The 21,720-nt window shown below is 39.0% G+C and overlaps 2 protein-coding genes across 2 annotated transcripts in view; one reads left to right on the top strand and one right to left on the bottom strand.

Annotated features, from left to right (window-relative positions):
• LOC134650153 (iron-sulfur cluster assembly 1 homolog, mitochondrial) overlaps window positions 1-21,720 on the top strand; it is a 146,878-nt gene that overhangs the window by 17,700 nt on the left and 107,458 nt on the right. The window lies entirely within an intron of this gene.
• On the bottom strand, window positions 1,644-21,616 carry LOC134650164 (E3 ubiquitin-protein ligase MARCHF8-like). The gene is made up of 7 exons (XM_063505019.1): window positions 21,130-21,616; window positions 18,350-18,471; window positions 11,688-11,832; window positions 6,145-6,265; window positions 4,923-5,013; window positions 3,331-3,545; window positions 1,644-1,802 (listed from the first exon to the last, which is right to left on the bottom strand). Exons 1-7 carry the CDS (start codon window positions 21,329-21,331, stop codon window positions 1,646-1,648), a joined length of 1,053 nt encoding a protein of 350 aa, XP_063361089.1. The 5' UTR covers window positions 21,332-21,616; the 3' UTR covers window positions 1,644-1,645.

The following is a 21,720-nucleotide window of genomic DNA, read 5'->3' as shown; positions in this document are numbered from 1 at the left end:
CCCAAACAAAAATATAAACATTTCATTTCTTGTATATGGCCGACTTTATGTAAAAAAAAGTTCAATTAATAATCTCAATGGGCAAAGATATAATAATGGGGCAAAGTTGTTAAGGTTTAAGTATATATAAATATACATCACTAGACATACGATATTATTGCATTTCTCTATGTCTAGCCGTATAATTGATCGGGCGAGCTCGCAGTTTATATAATATACATTATACATAGTTTTTATTCAGTAGGTAAAATCGTAAAATACTCGACTAGCGATATCTATTCTAGATATTTTGGAGTTGCTCTCGCTCGAATCAGACGCTAAATAAAAAGGAAACATACCAGCGACCGCACGCATGCTATATCCAGGTCAACCGTTTTGATTGCCGTGCCTAATTTCTTTGGACACATTTTCGACAGTGTTTCTATATTTTGATGAATATTTTAGGTAGTCAGGGACAACTAAAAATGTCATCAAAATATTTTAAAGATCATTCAAAGGAATTAGGGGGACAAAAGTGTTCCGAAAATGACCCACCCCAAATGATTCGACCACGTAAGCGACGCAAGCGCTCGCATTCAGAAATGTAAGTATATACAGGAACAAAAGTAGTTTCCGAATGCGCGAGAATCAAACTTTTGAGAGATTTATTGGGAGGCAAGTTGATATCTGGTATGCGCACATTTGGTGGCGGAACTATTTCAATTGAGGTTCACGGGGGTGTTCCATAAGAATGTCGCTTCTCATGCGTTTTTTTTCTTCTACGGCGGAAATTTTAATGAAACGTAAGAATACAAATATTGTAAATTTTTTGGCCAGTCAGGATATATTACCAGACCAAATATATAGCTTGCTCGGCATTTTTTAATGTATTAGAAAAATGGCATTCGGGAGCGATATTCTCGTGGAACGTGTCCCAACGGGGAGACCCTCAGCGCGTGGATATCAATGCGGCCTCGCACCCGGTATAGTTTGTAGCTTTCTAATAGACCCCGAAAGCTAATTCTATTGTCTATTGTTAAGAAAAACCGCTCGTGCCACGTGCCACAATTAACCACCTGCATAAAAAATCGGTACTTCGGTTACTGAGTGCCGGCGAGTCGAACGCTACAGAACCAGTCTAAAATGTGTCATCGAGATGCGTAACAAAGGTGCGTTATCGGAGAGCGCACCTACACTGTTTTTTTGAGCGTTGGACTAGCCCGCGCTCAGGTGCCAAATAGAATAATTAGGACCCTTTTTTGCAGGTAAGTAGCACGTGCGGTTTTACTGAACAATAGACAATAGGATTAGCCTTCGTCGTCTATTAGAAAGCTACAAACTATACCCGCCGAGTACCCGGTTTCCCCGGACCGGGAAAACCGGGTACTCGGGGTATTTCGCCCGCCTCGCCACCTTCCAGCTCCGCCACATCGGTCTTCCTCCCCGAGGACCAGCGTCAACACCACCTGATAATTCACCTATTCATCTGATGGTCTGTTAAGAGGGTCAGCACCCGGAGCGGCGTTCAGGAAGCATTCTCGGCTGTCACACACGTAATCAACGTTAAACACTGGTCATACCTTCCTCGTGATCTGGCACGCTCGCCCCGCGGCCGCTAGTAGACGGCGGGGTCGGGGTACAGCGTGAGCGGGGGGGGAGGCGCGCCTCAGGACGGCGGCGCGGCGGGGAGGAGCGACTCCCGCGAGGCGCGCAGCGAGGGGAGGGAGGGGAGGGAGGGGAGGGTGGGGAGGTTGGGGAGGGAGCGCGCCGCGCGCGCGTCCAGCGCCAGCAGCGACCGGATGTCCGCCTCCAGCGGGTCCGCGCTAGAACAAACAATATTACTCATTAATACGTACAACGTACACAGGTCGAAAGACTTTTTCTCAAAAATGACGTTGCCGGTTAAAAAATAGGTCGCAAAGTGCGTAGTTTATAGTCATTCAAAAAATTAAAAAGTTAATAACATTGCAGTCTCGATTTCGGGACTGCAATGTTACATACAAATTCCATTATTTAACGAGTTCCAAACTTTTTAAAACTTTAAATGGCCATATCAAATGAAGGCATAGGTCCATTAAACAGCCAAACAGATGATCAGCACTTATTATTATAATGTTGGTACCTACCGCGACTATTTAGGTGTCTCAAATACGTTGGCGTATTTTCAACAGAAAAATACACTTTTTTTTTTAAAAAGGCGGCATCTTTTTAATGGTTTTACTTTTTTCTGTAAAAATTAGAACGTTGCTTCTGTAAAATATTTCTATTTCTTGCACCATTTTTGAGAAAAGCACTATATATGACTCGGCTGGAAGGCTACTTGCTGGCTTCGGATTCAATTAAACGGACTCCCAAGGTCGTCCGTTTAAAACGAATCCTCAGCCAGCAAGTAGCTACTTCCGAACCTCGACAATAATGTACTATTTCTACTCGTCGACTTTAATAGTTGAATTAAGACTTCGTATACCGAACTGTTATAACACACTTTTCACTATGGGCTCGACGATGACTTCTTACGAAACGCTTTAATCGGCTGTATAATAATTATAACAAATTCGACCGATTGCGGGTCCCCGAAGGATACAACGAAAGACATCAATGCGGTCCTATTTAATGAAAAAGAAGTGCGTTGATGTCTTTTGTACAATTTTTATGTCTCCTAACATATCCACCTAATTTCATTTAATTATTGAAGTCTTATAGTACAAATATGAAATATGTAGTATAATTTTAGTTGCCACTTAAAAAAGGATTGTATACATATGCAAGCTTTTCAATCTCGTACCTTACTTAGGCCACTCAGCAACTAGTTTATGGCAAACCGCAAGTTCTCAATTCGAGAACTACTAGTTACGATAAGAATCACTTTCGGTTAGCTGGTACTATTGACAAATAATAAATTCAATATACCGCGATATAATCCGTTTTAATAGTTTTATTTCATGAGTAACTACCGCGGTAACGGAAGACAATATTAAATAATGAGTGTTAAATTTAATGACCGATACATACCTGAAGCGCTGGTGGCCTAGCGGTAAGAGCATGCGACTTTCAATCCGGAGGTCGCGGGTTCGAACCCAGGCTTGTGCCAATGAGTTTTTCGGAACTTATGTACGAAATATCATTTGATATTTACCAGTCGCTTTTCGGTGAAGGAAAACATCGTGAGGAAACCGGACTAATCCCAATACGGGCCTAGTTTACCCTCCGGGTTGGAAGGTCAGATGGCAGTCGCTTTCGTAAAAACTAGTGCCCACGCCAATTACTGGGATTAGTTGCCAAGCGGACCCCAGGCTCCCATGAGCCGTGGCAAAATGCCGGGACAACGCGAGGAAGATGATGATGACATACCTGATGTGGTAAACCGTGGGGGCTTGAGCTTCGACCGCGACACTAACTAGCGTGTCCGAGCAGCGTCTGGCGGGCTGCGGCTGGTCCCGCTGTACGGACCCGCCGGGCGGGGCGAGCCTGCGGCGCGGGTCGGCGCGGTACGACTCGAAGCCTCCGCTCTCGTCCTCTTCATGGTAGGCCGCCGGCACGGGCACCGGCTCGATGTTCGCTACCACCTTAACAATATAAAGGTCAATGATATTATACAGGGTGCTTCCTGTAACAGGAGCAATAAATTAAACCGTAGGCTGTACTCCTCAAACTGACCAACATTTGTTCAGCAACTTTTCAAAATAACTGATGACTGACTGACTGACTTTGATTTTTATTACACTTTTAAGTTTATTCTAAGACGCAATGTATTGCAAATTTTGTTAAGTTTAAAGCGTGACAAGCAACGTCAAACACACTGATGTCGGCGTACATTGAAGGCAATATTTATTTTGTATGAAAAAGAGGAAGTCTAAAGGATTCATATTTTTTAAAAGTTGCTGAACAAATGTTGGTCAGTTTGAGGAGTACAGCCTTTGGTTTAATTTATTGCTCCTGTTACAGGAAGCACCCTGTATAACTATAGATAAGTTATACTCATAATCGCCACAAAATAAACTTCCATATTTATTTCTATACCTTTCGTAGGTAATCGTAGGTAAGGCAATCTGTTATTTTTGATTAATTTTCGCATTACATTCACATCTGTCTCTCACTCGTTGTAAACATAAACTTGTATATTTCTGTTTCGCTGCTTGTATTTTTCTTTGTGCTGGAGCTCGCTACCTCGTTAGAACGTGCACATTTTTCGCTTGCCTAGACGCGACTAAAGGCAACTTTATTGTGTGCATATTTTTATTATTTTTTCTACTCCCGTACTTTTATTTGTCATTGAAAGGGTCGTGCACACATCTTTAAAACCCTATCTTAAAGTTGTCAAGACAAGTCTTTAGTCTATTCCCTAAAAAAGCATTTGTGCATACACGCAGTATCTTTTTGGCTCTTTTACAATACTTCGTGTAATGGCCACTTAATAATCTTGAATATGAATACTATTGTGCCTATCGAATGAAAACTTAACTTTTGTGTTAAAAAACAGTGTGTCTTTCAAGTTAAAATGGATGAAGACAAAAACTTAAGTGTCTACGCCTGAAGAAATATCAGTAATAGCACAAGAATCACTAAAAACAGGTAGATACCGTAGGTAGAAGTCCACTAGATGACATGAAAAAAATTTGTTAAATTTATAATTTTATTTCAAAGTAAGTGTTTGGTCGTAGAAAAAGTATTGTATGCAACGTTGTTTAACTGAGTCAAAAAATACTCGTGGCGTCTTGTCAGTGAACTGTCTTCATATAGATATAGAACTTTTAGCGCAAGTCTCCGTTCCTTTAAATATTAATTTATACACTATGTATATTTTTGTGCTAATTAATATTCCTTATCTTATTTTAATTTTTAACATGCAGCAACGTCTACGAACGATGCTATTAAGCTTACCCAAGTCTCACCAAAGAGTAATTTTTCCACTTTTAAATGTATGCTTATCTTATGTTATGTACCTGTCCGTGCGCGATGGCGCGGCGCGCCGCGCGCGGCGGCGAGTGGTGCGGGATGGGCATCTTTTCCGGCGCGTTCTGGATCAGCAGTATCCTGATGTATAATATTACTGTATTATTTATGTATAATATTACTTATGTATATATAATGTCATATATTATAGTTTAGTGTTTTTTTTCTTTCCAAATTTATTTTAACAGTATTTCAGAATACTGTTAAAATAAATTCGGACCAACCGCCTGAGACTGCACCAACTAGATCTTTCGGTTTAGCCCATGGTTGACTGGTAGAGAATGCCTTCTGGCATTAAGTCCGCCATTTGTACTCTTCATTTATTGTGCAATAAAGTTTAAATAAATAAATAAATATCCTGCAATACCATCACGACACTACATTATTCGTCACCGTCATTATTACGACGAAACAGTCAACATTACGTTGTATCTGTATTGTATATATCCCAAGCATCGATAACTATCAAAAGTGTGTAGCTGGTTGCAAACATACGCATGGTAGAAATTTTCTTTGAAAATATTTTCGAATGAACCTTTTGGACGCCAATGACCGATATATCCGCACCGTAGGTTCAACGCCAAAGGCCGATTAATCGGTCACAGACCATAGAGAAACATCGACCTACGTGCATATACATAAAGTTCAACTTCAGTTTTGACACTTCAATGATGTGGCGTCCGAGTGACAGCTTTTGTTTGACATGCTGTGGAAAAGGTTAAACAAAAGGCGTTGTCTCTTTCTAGCGCTATGATCACGGATCAAAGTCTCGGACAGACAGAGTTGCCTACGGAACCCTAAAAAGAGAAGAATGATAAAATTTCAGCACTTTGTTAACTACATCTGCCGCTTTTTTTAGATCTGTGTGCATACAAAAAATGTATTACAGATCGCACAAATTACCTAAACCAAATATCATAATATTCATCCGAATGTCATAATATATATGTCAGCAAAAAATTGTACGTGTTTCAGGGATGACTCACTTGCTCCTTAATAGGCATGTTGAGAACATCGAGTCATAATTAGGCATTTTATGTTCGTTATCTCCTTCCCTTTGTTAATAATGTAAAACCTAATTGAATGTGTAATTCTCATAATAGTCTCTGATGACAGAATTTATGGCAAGACTATGTAGTTAACAGTAATTATGATGTTCAGTTAAGCCTAATGTGCCTTTGTTAGTTCACATGCGTGATAAAAAAGGGTTACCTATTGTGAGCGCGCCAACGATTACACAAATGCAGGTACTGGCGACACTGGATGTACATAAACACTGCACCGCCCGTGAACCCCACAGCAACCACCACCAGCTTCGTCCAGAATGGCCACGCTGCAATAAAGAAGGGTTTTAGTTAAAAGGGGTCATCCATTAACCCTTTAACCGCCAGAGTCTGATATATAAAAAAAAAAAAAAAAAATATTATAGGACATTATTACACAAATTGACTAAGCCCCACGGTAAGCTCAAGAAAGCTTGTGTTGTGGGTACTCAGACATCTGTGCTCATCACACAAATAAATGCCCTTACTGGGATTCGAACCCAGGACCGCGGCTTCACAGGCAGGGTCACTACCCACTAGGCCAGACCGGTCGTCCAACATAAAACAATACATATCCAGCTCATTTCGCCACAGTCTGATAAATAAGACAAAGATCTGATTTGGTTTATACAGCACATTTATAACTCCCGTAACTATGCCAACCTAACTCTGCGTGGTACAATTACTGTCGGTGGCGACACGAGCACGCTCGATCAAAAATTGCTGGCGGTTAAAAGGTAATTACGTCACACGAATTTCTAGCTTTTTCGACCCCTCCCCCTTCCTTGTCACACTTGGTCACACTTGGCAAACCCCTCCCCCCCTGGACGTCACAATTTTTCAACGAAATCGGCAAATCGAATTAAGTATTACCGTTAATATTTTATCAAAATATTTTTGCCAAAAGAAATATTAGTAATTTTATAACCCAAAGCTGATTAGGAAAGGAAATTCAACGAGTAAAAACGATTATCGTTCCAAAAACTTGTTATTTAACTGTTACAGCGATAAAATAATTTTTCGGTTACAGACGGTCTAGCACAACTTGCGTTCTCGCGCGCGAGTCCATACTTGAAGTCGCGCCAGATGTATGGCGTCGCGCGCGAGAACGCAACTCATGCTAGACCGCCTGATGAAGTTAAAGTGACGTCACAAAGTTAGTGACCCCCCCCTCCCCCATGTCACAACATGTCACATTTTCTTGACCTCCTTTCTCTCCCTAAACGTGTGATGTAATAAATGGATGACCCCCAAAGGGGTATCAGCTATCTTGTGCCGCGATTTCTAAACAGTCTCCTAGTTAACGTTTCAGGCATACGAGCGCTTAATAAGAGACCTATACTTGATCAAGCAAATGTTGTCAGTAGAAAAAGGCGGCAAATTTGAAAAATGTCAGTTTAGCAACACTACGTTTGAATAGGCTACATGACTAATTTTTTTTTATGGTATCAATCGATCGGGTTTGTTTTTAGGATCAAATGTCCATATGGGACCCATTGCATTAAAGTAACACAAAAGTCAGAAATTGTAGTCAAAGTCCGACAGTCGCACTTCACTCGCGAAACGCCCTATACAAAAGGGACAGAGGCCGTGACGTCATCGCCCATCTGGACCGCATCGCCCGTATGGACAAAACAAGAAAATTGCGTTTTTGTCGGTGAAATATTGCGTTTATGTATACAGTTGCTATACAATATTTTTTTGGATGAAATGTAAGGAATCGAATGGTACCCTTACTTTTATCGTTTTTGGAAGTTAAAAAAAACTTAAATGTTGAAACTTTCAGGTCCTGTAATTTTGTAATTTTTCAATATTTTATTTTAATATTCACATTATTGTGATAAATTGCTCGTTTGCTATCTATTTTACTACATTTTGTTATAAAATTTAACATGTGTCATCATCCCTATTGTTCGAATATCGCGTGTCATTTATATCTTATCTGTGGAACTGTTTGTTTACATTTCATTGTTGTTCGATGTATATTGCTGGTTTTAGTTCGTTTCCTAGGGATACCATACTGTAGTTTGCTTTACATTGCTACTGACATATCCTGCTTGACAGACTAGATTAGATTTAGATTTCTTTATTTCAAGATGAAAATTACACTATAAATTTGGTACATTCGTCAAAATTATGTTTATCTTCTCATCATGATCGTCAAAAATTACATTATAAATTAAAAATTCAAAATAATAAGATTAATTGTGTCTCCCAATAAGGATCGTCATGTACAGTCGACGTCAAAGAGAAATTTACAGCCAAAGTAACAAAAAAATGTTTACACGACCTAAATGCTATGACAATAAAGTCATGTAAATAATTTTTTGTAACGTTAGTCGTAAAGATCTCTTTGACGTCGACTGTACAAAGAAAAACATGTCAAACAATTGAATATAAACCAAATTAACATTAAAGTCGATGTCAACGTAAATAATTTGTAACTGTCATTAAAATGTCAAATAAAGATAAAAATATCACAAATGAACAAAATGTCATGTTTTAAATACTAATCAACAAATTAATAATAAATAAAATTACGTATGTCGTTACAAATTCAATTCCATGTACTCATTTACAGAGTACAGAGGGTTATTGAACAAAAGGTTTCTCAATTTGCGCTTAAATGTTTCGTCACACGGCTCATTTCTCAGATCGGCAGGTAGGTGCTCGTAGTAAGTCGGGCCTATGACTCGTGGGTTCTTTCTTGAAAGTGCCATGCGACGGGGAACTGTTCTCAGACGCCCTGCAGCTCGAAGCAGTTTGCCCGGAAAGTTAATACGTGCAAATTGGGATATATTCTGCCTTACATATATCAGTACATCGAACAGGTATTGTGAGTAGTGCGTCATTATACGTTGAGAACCAAAGAGCTCTTTACAAGGGTGCCTGTCTTTTACACCGGCAAGTGTACGTATTGCGCGTTTCTGCATTATCAGAACTCTTTTTGCATCTGTTGAATTGCCCCAGAGCAGTGAGGCGTATGCCATGATAGAGTGGAAATGCGCAAAGTACACCTGCTTTAAGGCTTCTGCTGAGATAAGTGGCTTCAGTTTCCTCAACGCAAACGACGCACCACCCAATCGATCACAAAGGTTGTCTACATGGCACTTCCAATTTAGAGTGTTGTCAATCATAAACCCTAGAAACTTACTCTTTTCGCACATGGGCATCGGAAAGTTAGCCATGCACGGTGGCACGGTGACTATAATGTACATATAACGATTCCACCTTCTTTAACCTCTACCCGCCCACAAAATCTGCCAAAACAAAGAGGTACTATTTTAATTCGTCTCAAAAAAAGGCCTGTCCATAGATTATTTCAAATTATTTAAAATTAGTTAAATGTCTGGCAGGAGCAATAATAATTAATAACAGTTGTATAGAAGTAAAATTTAAGAAAAAGCAACAACGGTTGCACTCTGGGAGTGCCAATAGAAGTGAAAACTCACCTCACTATGTTACCGACGCCCGATAACACGATACATACGTTTAGCGGAGGTATTCTATTTATTTATTATATATTATTATCATTCTCAAATAAGATCACACTTTTTCATTGACATGTTTATTTACATACTGCCATGACAACGTCAAATTATTTGAACATAAATGTCAAATAACAATGAGTTTTTCTTTATTGATTTAATTAAATGCCATCTAAATTATGAGTGGCCATCTAAACCTTACGCCCCTTACGGTCACGTGATCGCCTTACGCCCCTTACGGTCACGTGATCGCCTTACGCCCCTTACGGTCACGTGATCGCCTTACGCTGTCTCGAGTTTATCATTTTTTCCCCACCTCAAAAAAACGTGCTCCCGAGTTGGACATGAACTCCACATCTACATCAACAATCAAATTTGTTGCACAAAATTGTCTTAGACTTGACTAATCTTACACAGTCAAAAGATATATGGTTTATTCGGGTAATTCCGGAAATCGGGTAATCCCGAAAATCATTGTAAAATCACTCATATTCCGTTGTAGTAAGAGTCAGCTTTCGGAATTATCCGCCACTTTCGTTCATTCGGAAATATCCGAGTACACCTTAGCCTACTCTAAATACAACAAGAGAAGATAATGATATTGAAATTCATATTACGTATAATTACTGCAGGTAGGAGTCATCGCATAATAAACTACATAAACCACAAGGTTCATTCACCTAATCTACGTGTAACGTGTCTGTACCTATAATACCACAATGTTGACTGACAATAAGCAACTTTATTGCAAACACATAAGGTTTAGTGTTGCTCTTAGTATGTAATGAAAGATGGTGACACTTGAAGGTAGCTTGAAGGTGACCTAGGTCAGGTTGGTAAAAAAACCGAGGTGAATTTCAAAGAAATAGTGTTGCTGTTTTACTGACCTAAACTAAACTTTTAAATTTGAAAAAAGGACAAAATTTGTTAAATATATTTTAAAGTTTTTTTCCATTCTGTACAAGTTCATCGACACTTCGTTTGCTCTAGATTGTTTTGTATAGTTTTTCTTAACAGCAACTGTACGTATAAACAATGGCGAATAAAGAGTTTACTTTAGCATGGTGGCGATACACATTTCCAGCAAGAATGTCCGCAGTTTTTGTTACAAAGAGCATGTTACCTATGAGTCCGCGATGCACTTCTACAGCTCGTTCTATAAGCACGAATAGACTCCACATGACGCAGAGCGCAGCCACGCAGTGGAACAGCACAGCGCAGCAGAGACGCCGACGCTCCACGCCTGACATTTCCAGCGTGTAGATAAAGAATGACCGCAGTTGTTGTTACAAAGAGCATGTTACCTATGAGTCCTCGGTGCACCTCTTCTATAGCTCGTTCTATGAGCACGAATAGACTCCACATGACGCAGAGCGCAGCCACGCAGTGGAACAGCACAGCGCAGCAGAGACGCCGACGCTCCACGCCTGACATTTCCAGCGTGTAGATAAAGAATGACCGCAGTTGTTGTTACAAAGAGCATGTTACCTATGAGTCCTCGGTGCACCTCTTCTATAGCTCGTTCTATGAGCACGAATAGACTCCACATGACGCAGAGCGCAGCCACGCAGTGGAACAGCACAGCGCAGCAGAGACGCCGACGCTCCACGCCTGACATTTCCAGCGTGTAGATAAAGAATGACCGCAGTTGTTGTTACAAAGAGCATGTTACCTATGAGTCCTCGGTGCACCTCTTCTATAGCTCGTTCTATGAGCACGAATAGACTCCACATGACGCAGAGCGCAGCCACGCAGTGGAACAGCACAGCGCAGCAGAGACGCCGACGCTCCACGCCTGACATTTCCAGCGTGTAGATAAAGAATGACCGCAGTTGTTGTTACAAAGAGCATGTTACCTATGAGTCCTCGGTGCACCTCTTCTACAGCCCGTTCTATAAGCACGAATAGACTCCACATGACGCAGAGCGCAGCCACGCAGTGGAACAGCACAGCGCAGCAGAGACGCCGACGCTCCACGCCTGACATTTCCAGCGTGTAGATGAAGAATGTCCGCAGTATTTGTTACAAAGAGCATGTTACCTATGAGTCCTCGGTGCACCTCTTCTACAGCCCGTTCTATAAGCACGAATAGACTCCACATGACACAGAGCGCAGCCACGCAGTGGAACAGCACAGCGCAGCAGAGACGCCGACGCTCCACGCCTGACATTTCCAGCGTGTAGATGAAGAATGTCCGCAGTATTTGTTACAAAGAGCATGTTACCTATGAGTCCTCGGTGCACCTCTTCTACAGCCCGTTCTATAAGCACGAATAGACTCCACATGACACAGAGCGCAGCCACGCAGTGGAACAGCACAGCGCAGCACAGACGCCGACGCTCCACGCCTGACATTTCTAGCAACCGCCACTGTAAAAAACACATGTCAATTAATAAGATGAAAATATACAGTCACATTAAACTTTTTTATCATTGTTGAGGAGATCCTCCAAAACATATGGGTTTGTTAACTTTGTTAACAATACAGGCCGGATCCGGCTTTAGATAAGTTGCCGAGCGGACCTCAGCGGGCGCAGCATGGTTCCATTTTTATCGCCTGTCACTATGCCCGTCACTTTCGCACTTACCTACATACTTGTTAGTACGTGACAGGCATGGTGACAAGCGATAAAAGCGGCCAAGTGCGAGTCGGACTCGCCCATGAAGGGTTCCGTATTTAGGCGATTTATGACGTATAAAAAAAACTACTTACTAGATCTCGTTCAAACCAATTTTCGGTGGAAGTTTACATGGTAATGTATATCATATATTTTTTTTAGTATTATCATTCTCTTATTTTAGAAGTTACAGGGGGGGGGACACACATTTTACCACTTTGGAAGTGTCTCTCGCGCAAACTATTCAGTTTAGAAAAAAATGATATTAGAAACCTCAATATCATTTTTGAAGACCTATCCATAGATACCCCACACGTATGGGTTTGATGAAAAAAAAATTTTTGAGTTTCAGTTCGAAGTATGGGGAACCCCAAAAATTTATTGTTTTTTTTTCTATTTTTGTGTGAAAATCTTAATGCGGTTCACAGAATACATCTACTTACCAAGTTTCAACAGTATAATTCTTATAGTTTCGGAGAAAAGTGGCTGTGACATACGGACGGACAGACAGACGGACAGACGGACAGACGGACAGACGGACAGACAGACAGACAGACAGACATGACGAATCTATAAGGGTTCCGTTTTTTGCCATTTGGCTACGGAACCCTAAAAATGGGACCGTAGTAACCGTGACAAAAAAGCCGAGACAACGCGAGGAAGATGACGATGATAGATCGGATCCGGCTCGCGAAGAGCCAAATTACGTATTTTGATATGTGAAAAGTAAGCGAAGGCGTTGTGGTCTTCAGGTCAAAAATGTTTAGACCTCCTGATCTAAGTCACTCTGGTACCCGTAATAATTTAATCAACTTCGCACGACAGAAAAAAAAAGCGGCCAAGTGCGAGTCGGACTCGCCCATGAAGGGTTCCGTATTTAGGCGATTTATGACGTATAAAAAAAAAACTACTTACTAGATCTCGTTCAAACCAATTTTCGGTGGAAGTTTACATGGTAATGTACATCATATATTTTTTTTAGTTTTATCATTCTCTTATTTTAGAAGTTACGGGGGGGGGAACACACATTTTACCACTTTGGAAGTGTCTCTCGCGCAAACTATTCAGTTTAGAAAAAAATGATATTAGGAACCTCAATATCATTTTTGAAGACCTATCCATAGATACCACACACGTATGGGTTTGATGAAAAAAAAATTTTTGAGTTTCAGTTCGAAGTATGGGGAACCCCAAAAATTTATTGTTTTTTTTCTATTTTTGTGTGAAAATCTTAATGCGGTTCACAGAATACATCTACTTACCAAGTTTCAACAGTATAGTTCTTATAGTTTCGGAGAAAAGTGGCTGTGACATACGGACGGACAGACAGACGGACAGACAGACGGACAGACAGACGGACAGACAGACGGACAGACAGACGGACAGACAGACATGACGAATCTATAAGGGTTCCGTTTTTTGCCATTTGGCTACGGAACCCTAAAAACCAATCATACCTCTATTTTCTACGATAAAATTCATTCTAATAGATAGACGGATGAAATATGATATATGTACATATATGTTAAATATATGAATACATGAATGCATAGAAGATACAGAAATCCCTCTATTTCCGTGTTTAACTCAAGGACAACACATACAGTTATTAATGTTTCATACACACAAATCTTCCTTATGACGTCGTTAGTGTTACAAGGTCAACTATTTTACGAACGTCAGCACTCCTAAATAAATAATTACTTATACAGATGTGCATAGTGGCACGTACAACGCGTTTGGACTCTTTAATTTTTTGATGAATGTATTGAATCCTAATCTTTAAACTTATCAAACGAATTTTTCATTAGTTTTACCTCTAATTTTTTTTTGCTTTTTTAATAAACTCTAGTAGAAACGGACCGAGATGGTCATTTTATTTTAAGAACCGGACCTCTAATTTTTCATTAGTTTTACCTCTAAATTTTTTTTTTGCTTTTTTAATAAACTCTAGTAGAAACGGACCGAGATGGTCATTTTATTTTAAGAACCGGACCTCAGAATAAACTAATTGGTGACCCCTGCTCTAATACAAGACGAGCGACGAAAACTCGTTTACACGAACTTTTTGGCAACACGGAGTTTCAACTAGGTATAGTTATATTTTAAGCGCTTCTATAATGTTTCATCTGTCTACTAAACATGTCGGTAAAACTACTAGAACTTAATACGTAATGTCTTCTAACAAACTGTGCCCTGGACAACGGAACAGAATAACAACAAAAAAAACCGGCCAAGTGCGAGTCGGACTCGCGCACGAAGGGTTCCGCACCATCAACAAAAAAACAAGCAAAAAAACGGTCACCCATCCAAGTACTGACCCCGCCCGACGTTGCTTAACTTCGGTCAAAAATCACGTTTGTTGTATGGGAGGCTGGGAGCCCTACTTAAATCTTTATTTTATTCTGTTTTTAGTATTTGTTGTTATAGCGGCAACAGAAATACATCATCTGTGAAAATTTCAACTGTCTAGCTATCACGGTTCGTGAGATACAGCCTGGTGACAGACGGACGGACGGACGGACGGACGGACAGCGGAGTCTTAGTAATAGGGTCCCGTTTTTACCCTTTGGGTACGGAACCCTAAAAAGAATACCACCCCTTTAATAATTGTAAATAAAATGTAATACTGTAATCGTATTTGAAACTGTTTCAAACACAGTATGTACACATTAGTAGCATCAAACAGTAATATTAATACGTGACGTTCATCCCGTATCGAGCATTATCATAATCGCTCGTAATACATAATTAGTTTCTATACTTATATATGTATAATTAACTGAGGCGCAGTTGGTCACGTGCGTCCAAAACGAAGTATCGACTATTTAGACGATTACGCGCTCAGGCGAGCTAATTAGAAAACTAGCAGCTCTTAAGGCATAAATAGTCCTTATTTATTCGTAACATTCTAAAGGGGCTCCCCACGCCAATGATCTTCGAACTGAATCCCTTAGTTTTCTAATGTTCTTGTAGCTTACCATATTAACAGCAACGGCTTTAAGCAATATAGTATCCCATATTTACTTAAGGTTCATTGTCTTTGAGGTATTTGGCATCAAAGTCGAACATTTTTAGGCCACATAACTGGTTTTATGGCATAACACGGCCACATTTTAAAATTAAAATCCTTAACACGGTTTTAGAGACGTCAAAGACGAACCCAAATATGTAGATTTCGTATATAAGATCCTTTACAGCAATCTAGTTACGAAAAAAGTGTTTTTTTAGACAATGTTTAAAAAAATCATAAAAAAACAAGTATTCATTTCTTTCAAAATCCAGTCGACACAAATGGACATACAAGATTGAAGAACCGATAGTCGTTTGTCTTATAATTCTATGTGTAGTGCAAAAGTAGGAGATACGATTCAAAACTTGTCAAAAATCGATGAAAACCTCAGGTAGCCCCTTAACGCCTTTTTAACATAGGGCGGACAAAAATAACTGCACTAAAGTCGGACCTAGCTGAATCTGCATGGGATTTGCAATGACATAGACGACATAGTGTGGCAATGTCATCATTTTAATGGCACTCTTTCACTTTGTTCAAGTCGGTGCAAAGACTGCAAAGTAAACTTAGACGGACTCTAAATAACTAACATTTTATGAGCCACGAGCAAACGTTAATTTGATTAATTTAATTTAATTTTAATAATACTTGCTCTGTTAGCTCACGAGCATGTACCGTTGCACAAAATATCCTTCTAAGAAAGCAGCAAACACCTACAATGATAAATAAAATCGAAGTAAATACCTAAACAAAAGTATATCAATTTCGTTTGTAAATTGCTTAGAAGTTAGACTTTAAATTGCATGTTTTTTGTAAAGTCGGTTTTATTTTTAATTATAATTGACGTGTGCCATAAAGTTAGGTACCTATATTAAAACACACTACAGAAACTATAGGACTTTGTGATCAATGTTGATTAATATAGATATTGCTACTCATCTAATTAATAATCTAGCAATGATGTAATGACTATTATCTCTCCTAACAACAACAACATTTTATCTATTATTACATTATCTTTTGTGTCATTTACAGTATAATCTTCCCATAGGTCAATTCATACAAATTTCATACTGAAGAATCGTTTCGATAGGTCTATGAAAATAACTACACTTGTATCCAGAATAAGAAATTGACAATAATCGATATTAAACTTTCGTGAGACATCTTTTAAAATCTTTAGACGACAACAGTTTCAATCACTTGAAAAATAATAATTAATAATCAAGTGAGTGAACCCGTTATCCTCTAAACACTTTAAGAAATTGACAGTGTAGCGAGTGTGTATTAAGAAACAAACGAGCAGAATCGCCTGATGGTAAGCGATTACCGTCTCCCATTGACGCCTGCAACACCGGAGGGGTTGCCAGTGCGTTGCCACCGTTGCCAGCCTTTAAGATGGGATACGCTCTTTTCTTGAAGGTGTGAAGGTCGTATCGATCCAGAAATACCGCGGGCGAGAGTTAATTTCATGTGATTAAGAGGAGACACCGCGCTATCGCACAAATTAAAGTTACCTTTATTTAAGTTACCTTCTGAGTGATATATTTTTACATGAATCAAAAAAATATTCAAACTATTGTAATTCAAACTGTAATTCTGTACCTACGAGTATTTGATAAGATAAGATATAGTCCTAAAAACAACTTTAGGTAATTTCATTCGCCATGAAACGCCTATTTTCGCTGAAACTTCATAACATTGATACAATCGATATAATATACCTAGGTTGGTTTCCTGTAACATTGCATTACAAATGTACAGTTGTAGTTAGTTGTCCACTATTCCACTTACTAATCGGGTTTAATTTACTGAAAGGGTTTTCCTAGTAACTTGCATTACTTTAATAACTGTATCCTGGTACTTGTTTTACACATTCTGACCTCGCATGCAATAGTTATTCCCTATACACTGTATTATGGATTCGATAACTCCGTAGAAGTACTAGGATTTTGTAATTTAACGTGTATATTTTTTTTAATTGTCTGTAGACCTTACAACCCATAGAATAAATTGAGCCTTATTTGAGTTAGTCCGGTTTCCTTTTGTTTTCCTTCACCGAAAATATTAAAAGGTGAAAAGATTGCACCATACCTTTGGCCTACTGTCGAGTAGATGGCGGGAATTTCAATATTTACAAATTAACACATATCAGTGAAATAATAAGGATCAAACTCAAATGGCGTTCTAACAGTTTTAATCTTCTGTCAAAAGATGGTAGTAAATTTACTGTAGCTACATAATTAACTTTGACAATCCGCCTCTATTTCAAATTATCTCTGGTGCGAGCGAGATGTATAGAAAGTATGGTACGCAGATGTTAGCGAATATGTTAGTGTCAAAGTCGTGGTAGCCGTACCTACTGATGAGCTCAAACTCAAGGGTTTACTAGTACCTACCGAAATTTACCAGTATCCATCTTCTGGTTCCATCATCACTACCATCAGATGAGATCGATGGTACCAAAATTAATGTATTGCCATATGGATTAAATATATTTACAATAGGTTTAAAAGTTTTCAAACCGACTTGCAAGATTTTATTGCATTTATTTATTTACAAGTGAAGTTAATATACTTAAGCCTATAAACATATTATATGGCTTAGCCGACAATATACTCAATGAGTCATATTTATCGCACTATACTATTTATAATAATAATGCTTGGCTGATATTCAAATTTTTAGTAGAAATCGTTAAAACCCATTAAGGTCGTAAAGATAATGACGAAACGTAAATAATGACTAATTATGTTTATTACAAATAACAATTGTACTTATTTTAAAAGGACTACGCTACATCAGACACCACAACTTTTTTGTTGCCGTAAGTCACCATTTTGAACAAACAAAAGGAAACATTTAAAATACTTCAGCACTCCTAACAACGGTTTCGCATCGCATATCCGATTAGATATATATGGCTTCACAAATAAAAAGCATTACGGTACCTAGATATAATCATTCTCGTTTAGCGTCCCAGATAATTGCTTTTCGCTGAATGCCTCCCCATGGCGTAGCGCCAAATTTATACGATATCCAAATCATCCAATTCCATATAAGTAGGTATATAACCTTTTGTGCGATATGTATTAATGGCTAAGATCACTCAAATACCTTTGAATCGTCCAGCCGGTAGGCATCATTGGGTAAACAAGTAAAATTGCACCTACCTGTGTGGTGACCTACCGCTCATTGTAAACGCTTCGTAATGCGGTGTCTGTGTAGGTACTTGTATAGTCTGTGACGTACATACCTCATTGAACGGCTTTATCTTGGTGTGCATTATGAAGTTGAACTTGCACAGCTCGCAGGAGCGCGTCTCGGACGCCGTCAGCCACTGCTGCAGGCAGCTCTGGTGGACGTACTTTAGGCTCCCTGAAACAACAAGACAAGTATTTAACTTTTACTCTTTCACATCGATAACGGATGACCTTTGGAGAGAAAGAGATAGAAAACGTCCTACGGCACTACATAAAAAAGGTTTGCAACCTTTAGAGCTTTCTGCTAACTAAGCCACTTTTAAATTTAGCATCTGATCTCGCTGTCTGATGTAACGGGTGTGCTGATGGGCATTCCTAAAGATACAGCCATCCAGACTAGTCGAATATTATTAATGTAAATTAGCTAAAACTTATTAAAAGAATATAAAAAAGATCAACAAAGTGTGTTTAATCATAAACCACATCCTCCCTGCTAGGGTGACCCTTTACAGCACCAGGTCCTTTTCTTTTTGCTGTTACTCTTTCTTTTCAACAACAAACAATAATAAACAAATGTATAAAAATACACCTTTTACTTTTTGCTTCTTTGTAGTCGTATCCGACGATGTGAAACGCTCTTACCCTTTACCCTTTGGTCGCTAGTCGCCACGGTTCACGAACGCAAGGTGCGTCCAGTAGCGAACGCGGACGCATGTCTGCTTCAGATTGCACGCTTAATTAGCGCAACTTATGCACGCATAAAGCGCGAAATCAGCTAAAAAGCGTGCGCAGTGAGCGTGTTCATTAGATTAAACCGCTAAGCATGACTTGTGTTGTCGCGACAATGCAAGTTGTCTGAAGCGGTCTGGACGCACCTTAAAGTCGTCGTGAAATGTCGTGCCCACAGCACTAGCCCAAAACACTAGTGTTGAGGCGTACGCTATTAATGTAAATTTCATGCATTCAGGTAAGCTTAAGCCCCGTCTCCATATCGCGCGGCAAACCATCGTGAACATTGGCTCGCGCGGCAGCCGCGCGCAATGGATACCGGGCTGCCGCGCGAGCCAATGTTCGATGATTTGCCGCGCGATATGGAGACCGGGCTTTACATGCATGCTTCTAGCTGAAGCCAGTCGCGCAATGTCGTAGCCAAGCCGTAAGTATGGACGTGGACTCGCGCGCGAGAACGCAACCCATGATAGACGGTCTGTTTGGCTTTTGAAAATAAATTTCAGATTTATAACATTAGCAACCATTATTACATTATGTGACCAAAATATTACAGTACCTACTCATCAATTTTCGTGTTTCTATGAAACATGAGTAAGAGTAACCTAAATGTTATCTCCTTTAAACTTCCAATGACAATGTATAAATTAAAAATACCTAGAACAGAACTATATTGAAGAACAACAACAGTTGTTTACACATTAATGTGTCATTTAAAGAAAATAATATTGACTCGTTTTCCCTTTAGTACAAAGATAAACATAAAGAAAACCTACTTGTACAAATGTAGTGCATAATTATTTTCCACCATATTTTCATGGAAACAAGAATGTCTTGCTATTTAAGTCAGTCTCGGACACGTCTCAGCACAAAAAGTTAGTACTTAAGTTAGCTTGACTGAAGTAGCATGACAAATACGAATGTTTCCGAGAAAATACGATGGAAAACATTTATGCACTACAACTGTTAGTACTTATTGCTCAATAGGGTTGTAATCTTTATTTATGTTTGTGTGTATGCAATCTCTTATACGTAGGTATACAAACGAGACGCATGGGCGAATGAGAACATAATGACATCAAAATGATTTCATAATGTAAGTTTGAATTGGCCTCAAGATCTAATTGTTTCCATGCTTTCAATTATTTTGAATCCTAGTTTCTGATATAGCTACAAATTGTTTTGATTAATGATTAGAATAGATTTTATTGGTTAGTAGAGTCAGCAACAGAAGTTGCTAAGCGGGCAACATGTTCAAAATTACCTTGACGTGTTCTTATTCTCTTAACAATAAAATCGCATCAAGATCATTTTGAACACCTCACCCGCTTAGCAATTATCGCTGCTGACTGACTACACTACTCTATTAACGTTTTAAGATGTCTAGAGTTGTTGTGTCCACTGTCCATAGCACAAAAAATATGTGCTTTAGAAGTGTATGTGACATTTGAGGAAATAACAAATTATGATAAGGTTATATTTTATTTAGTAAGGAAGCATATATGAATTCAATATTCTATCCTATATATCTTAGCTTACCAAAATCTTAAAAGAGTTGGGGGAGGTTCAAAAGACAAAAAATAAATAATGCAAGCAAACAAAAACAATTATATGACATGTTTTTCTAATGGTTTTATGTACCTACATGTAAAGAATAATTCATTTTGTATGCTTCGCTACATTTTGAATAAAGTTAAGAATTATTTATTGTTCATACACATCTCTCAAGTTAAAATATTATAAACCTAAGAAAAAGACCCTGATATTGTGTGCACACTGTATGTTATTTCACTAACACCAGCTAAAGTCAATGTCAACTAGATGTATGATGTTGTAATATGTTTATCAAACATGCTAATCCATTAATTCATGCATCATATGCATCCAACACTAGGTATAGTGTACACTCAATGCATGTCACAACAAATGAATTTCAAAAATGTCCCTTACTCACATGAATTGAATTGTTCCTAAACAATAATTTAAACAACGTGCATTCGGATGTAAATATACTGATTGAGCAATCGACGAGAATACCAACGCGTGACGTGATTTTGTTATTTTCCATAAGACAACATGATTAGGAACAGAACTACAAACTGACCTGAGCAGTAACAGGGCGCCAGAAGCGGGTTGTGGACCTCGCTCTCGCAGTGGCAGATGCGACAGATATCTCCGCTCGAATTGCTGCATGAAGTTCGACTGCTGTCTGACCCTCCGCGGATCACCTCTCGCCCGCAACCACCGTTCCATTCCCAACTCTCGATTTCCGACGAATTCTTAACATTAATCTGCTGTACTGGCATTATGCTAACCAGCTCAAAAGAGCTCTCATAACATTACAGGATTACAAAAAACTAAACTCGCACTCGCATCGGATATCGACAAAGCAGCCTTCCGGATACATGACACTGGCTTTAATAACACTACCCTTTTAAGTAAATCAATCTTTTCGCGAAGAGTTAAAATAAAATATGAACAGTAAGACGAATTACATTTCATGTAATTATCATTGCACTACACGAAAATATCAATAAAAATTATTAGTTACTCGTCTACTGTCAAACCCGATCTGATTTTCACAGATAAGTGAAAAAAAAGATCGTCTATAAATTCTATAATTTATGGACTCATTTCAAATTGGCAACACCAATTATTTACGCACAGTGATATTGCTTAGCGTTTTTTTAGTATC

The sequence above is a fragment of the Cydia amplana genome, chromosome 8, assembly GCF_948474715.1.
Source record: "Cydia amplana chromosome 8, ilCydAmpl1.1, whole genome shotgun sequence".
Lineage (NCBI taxonomy): Eukaryota > Metazoa > Arthropoda > Insecta > Lepidoptera > Tortricidae > Cydia > Cydia amplana.
The sequence above is the reverse complement of the archived record's forward strand: the minus strand, read 5'-3'. Positions and strand labels throughout refer to the sequence as shown.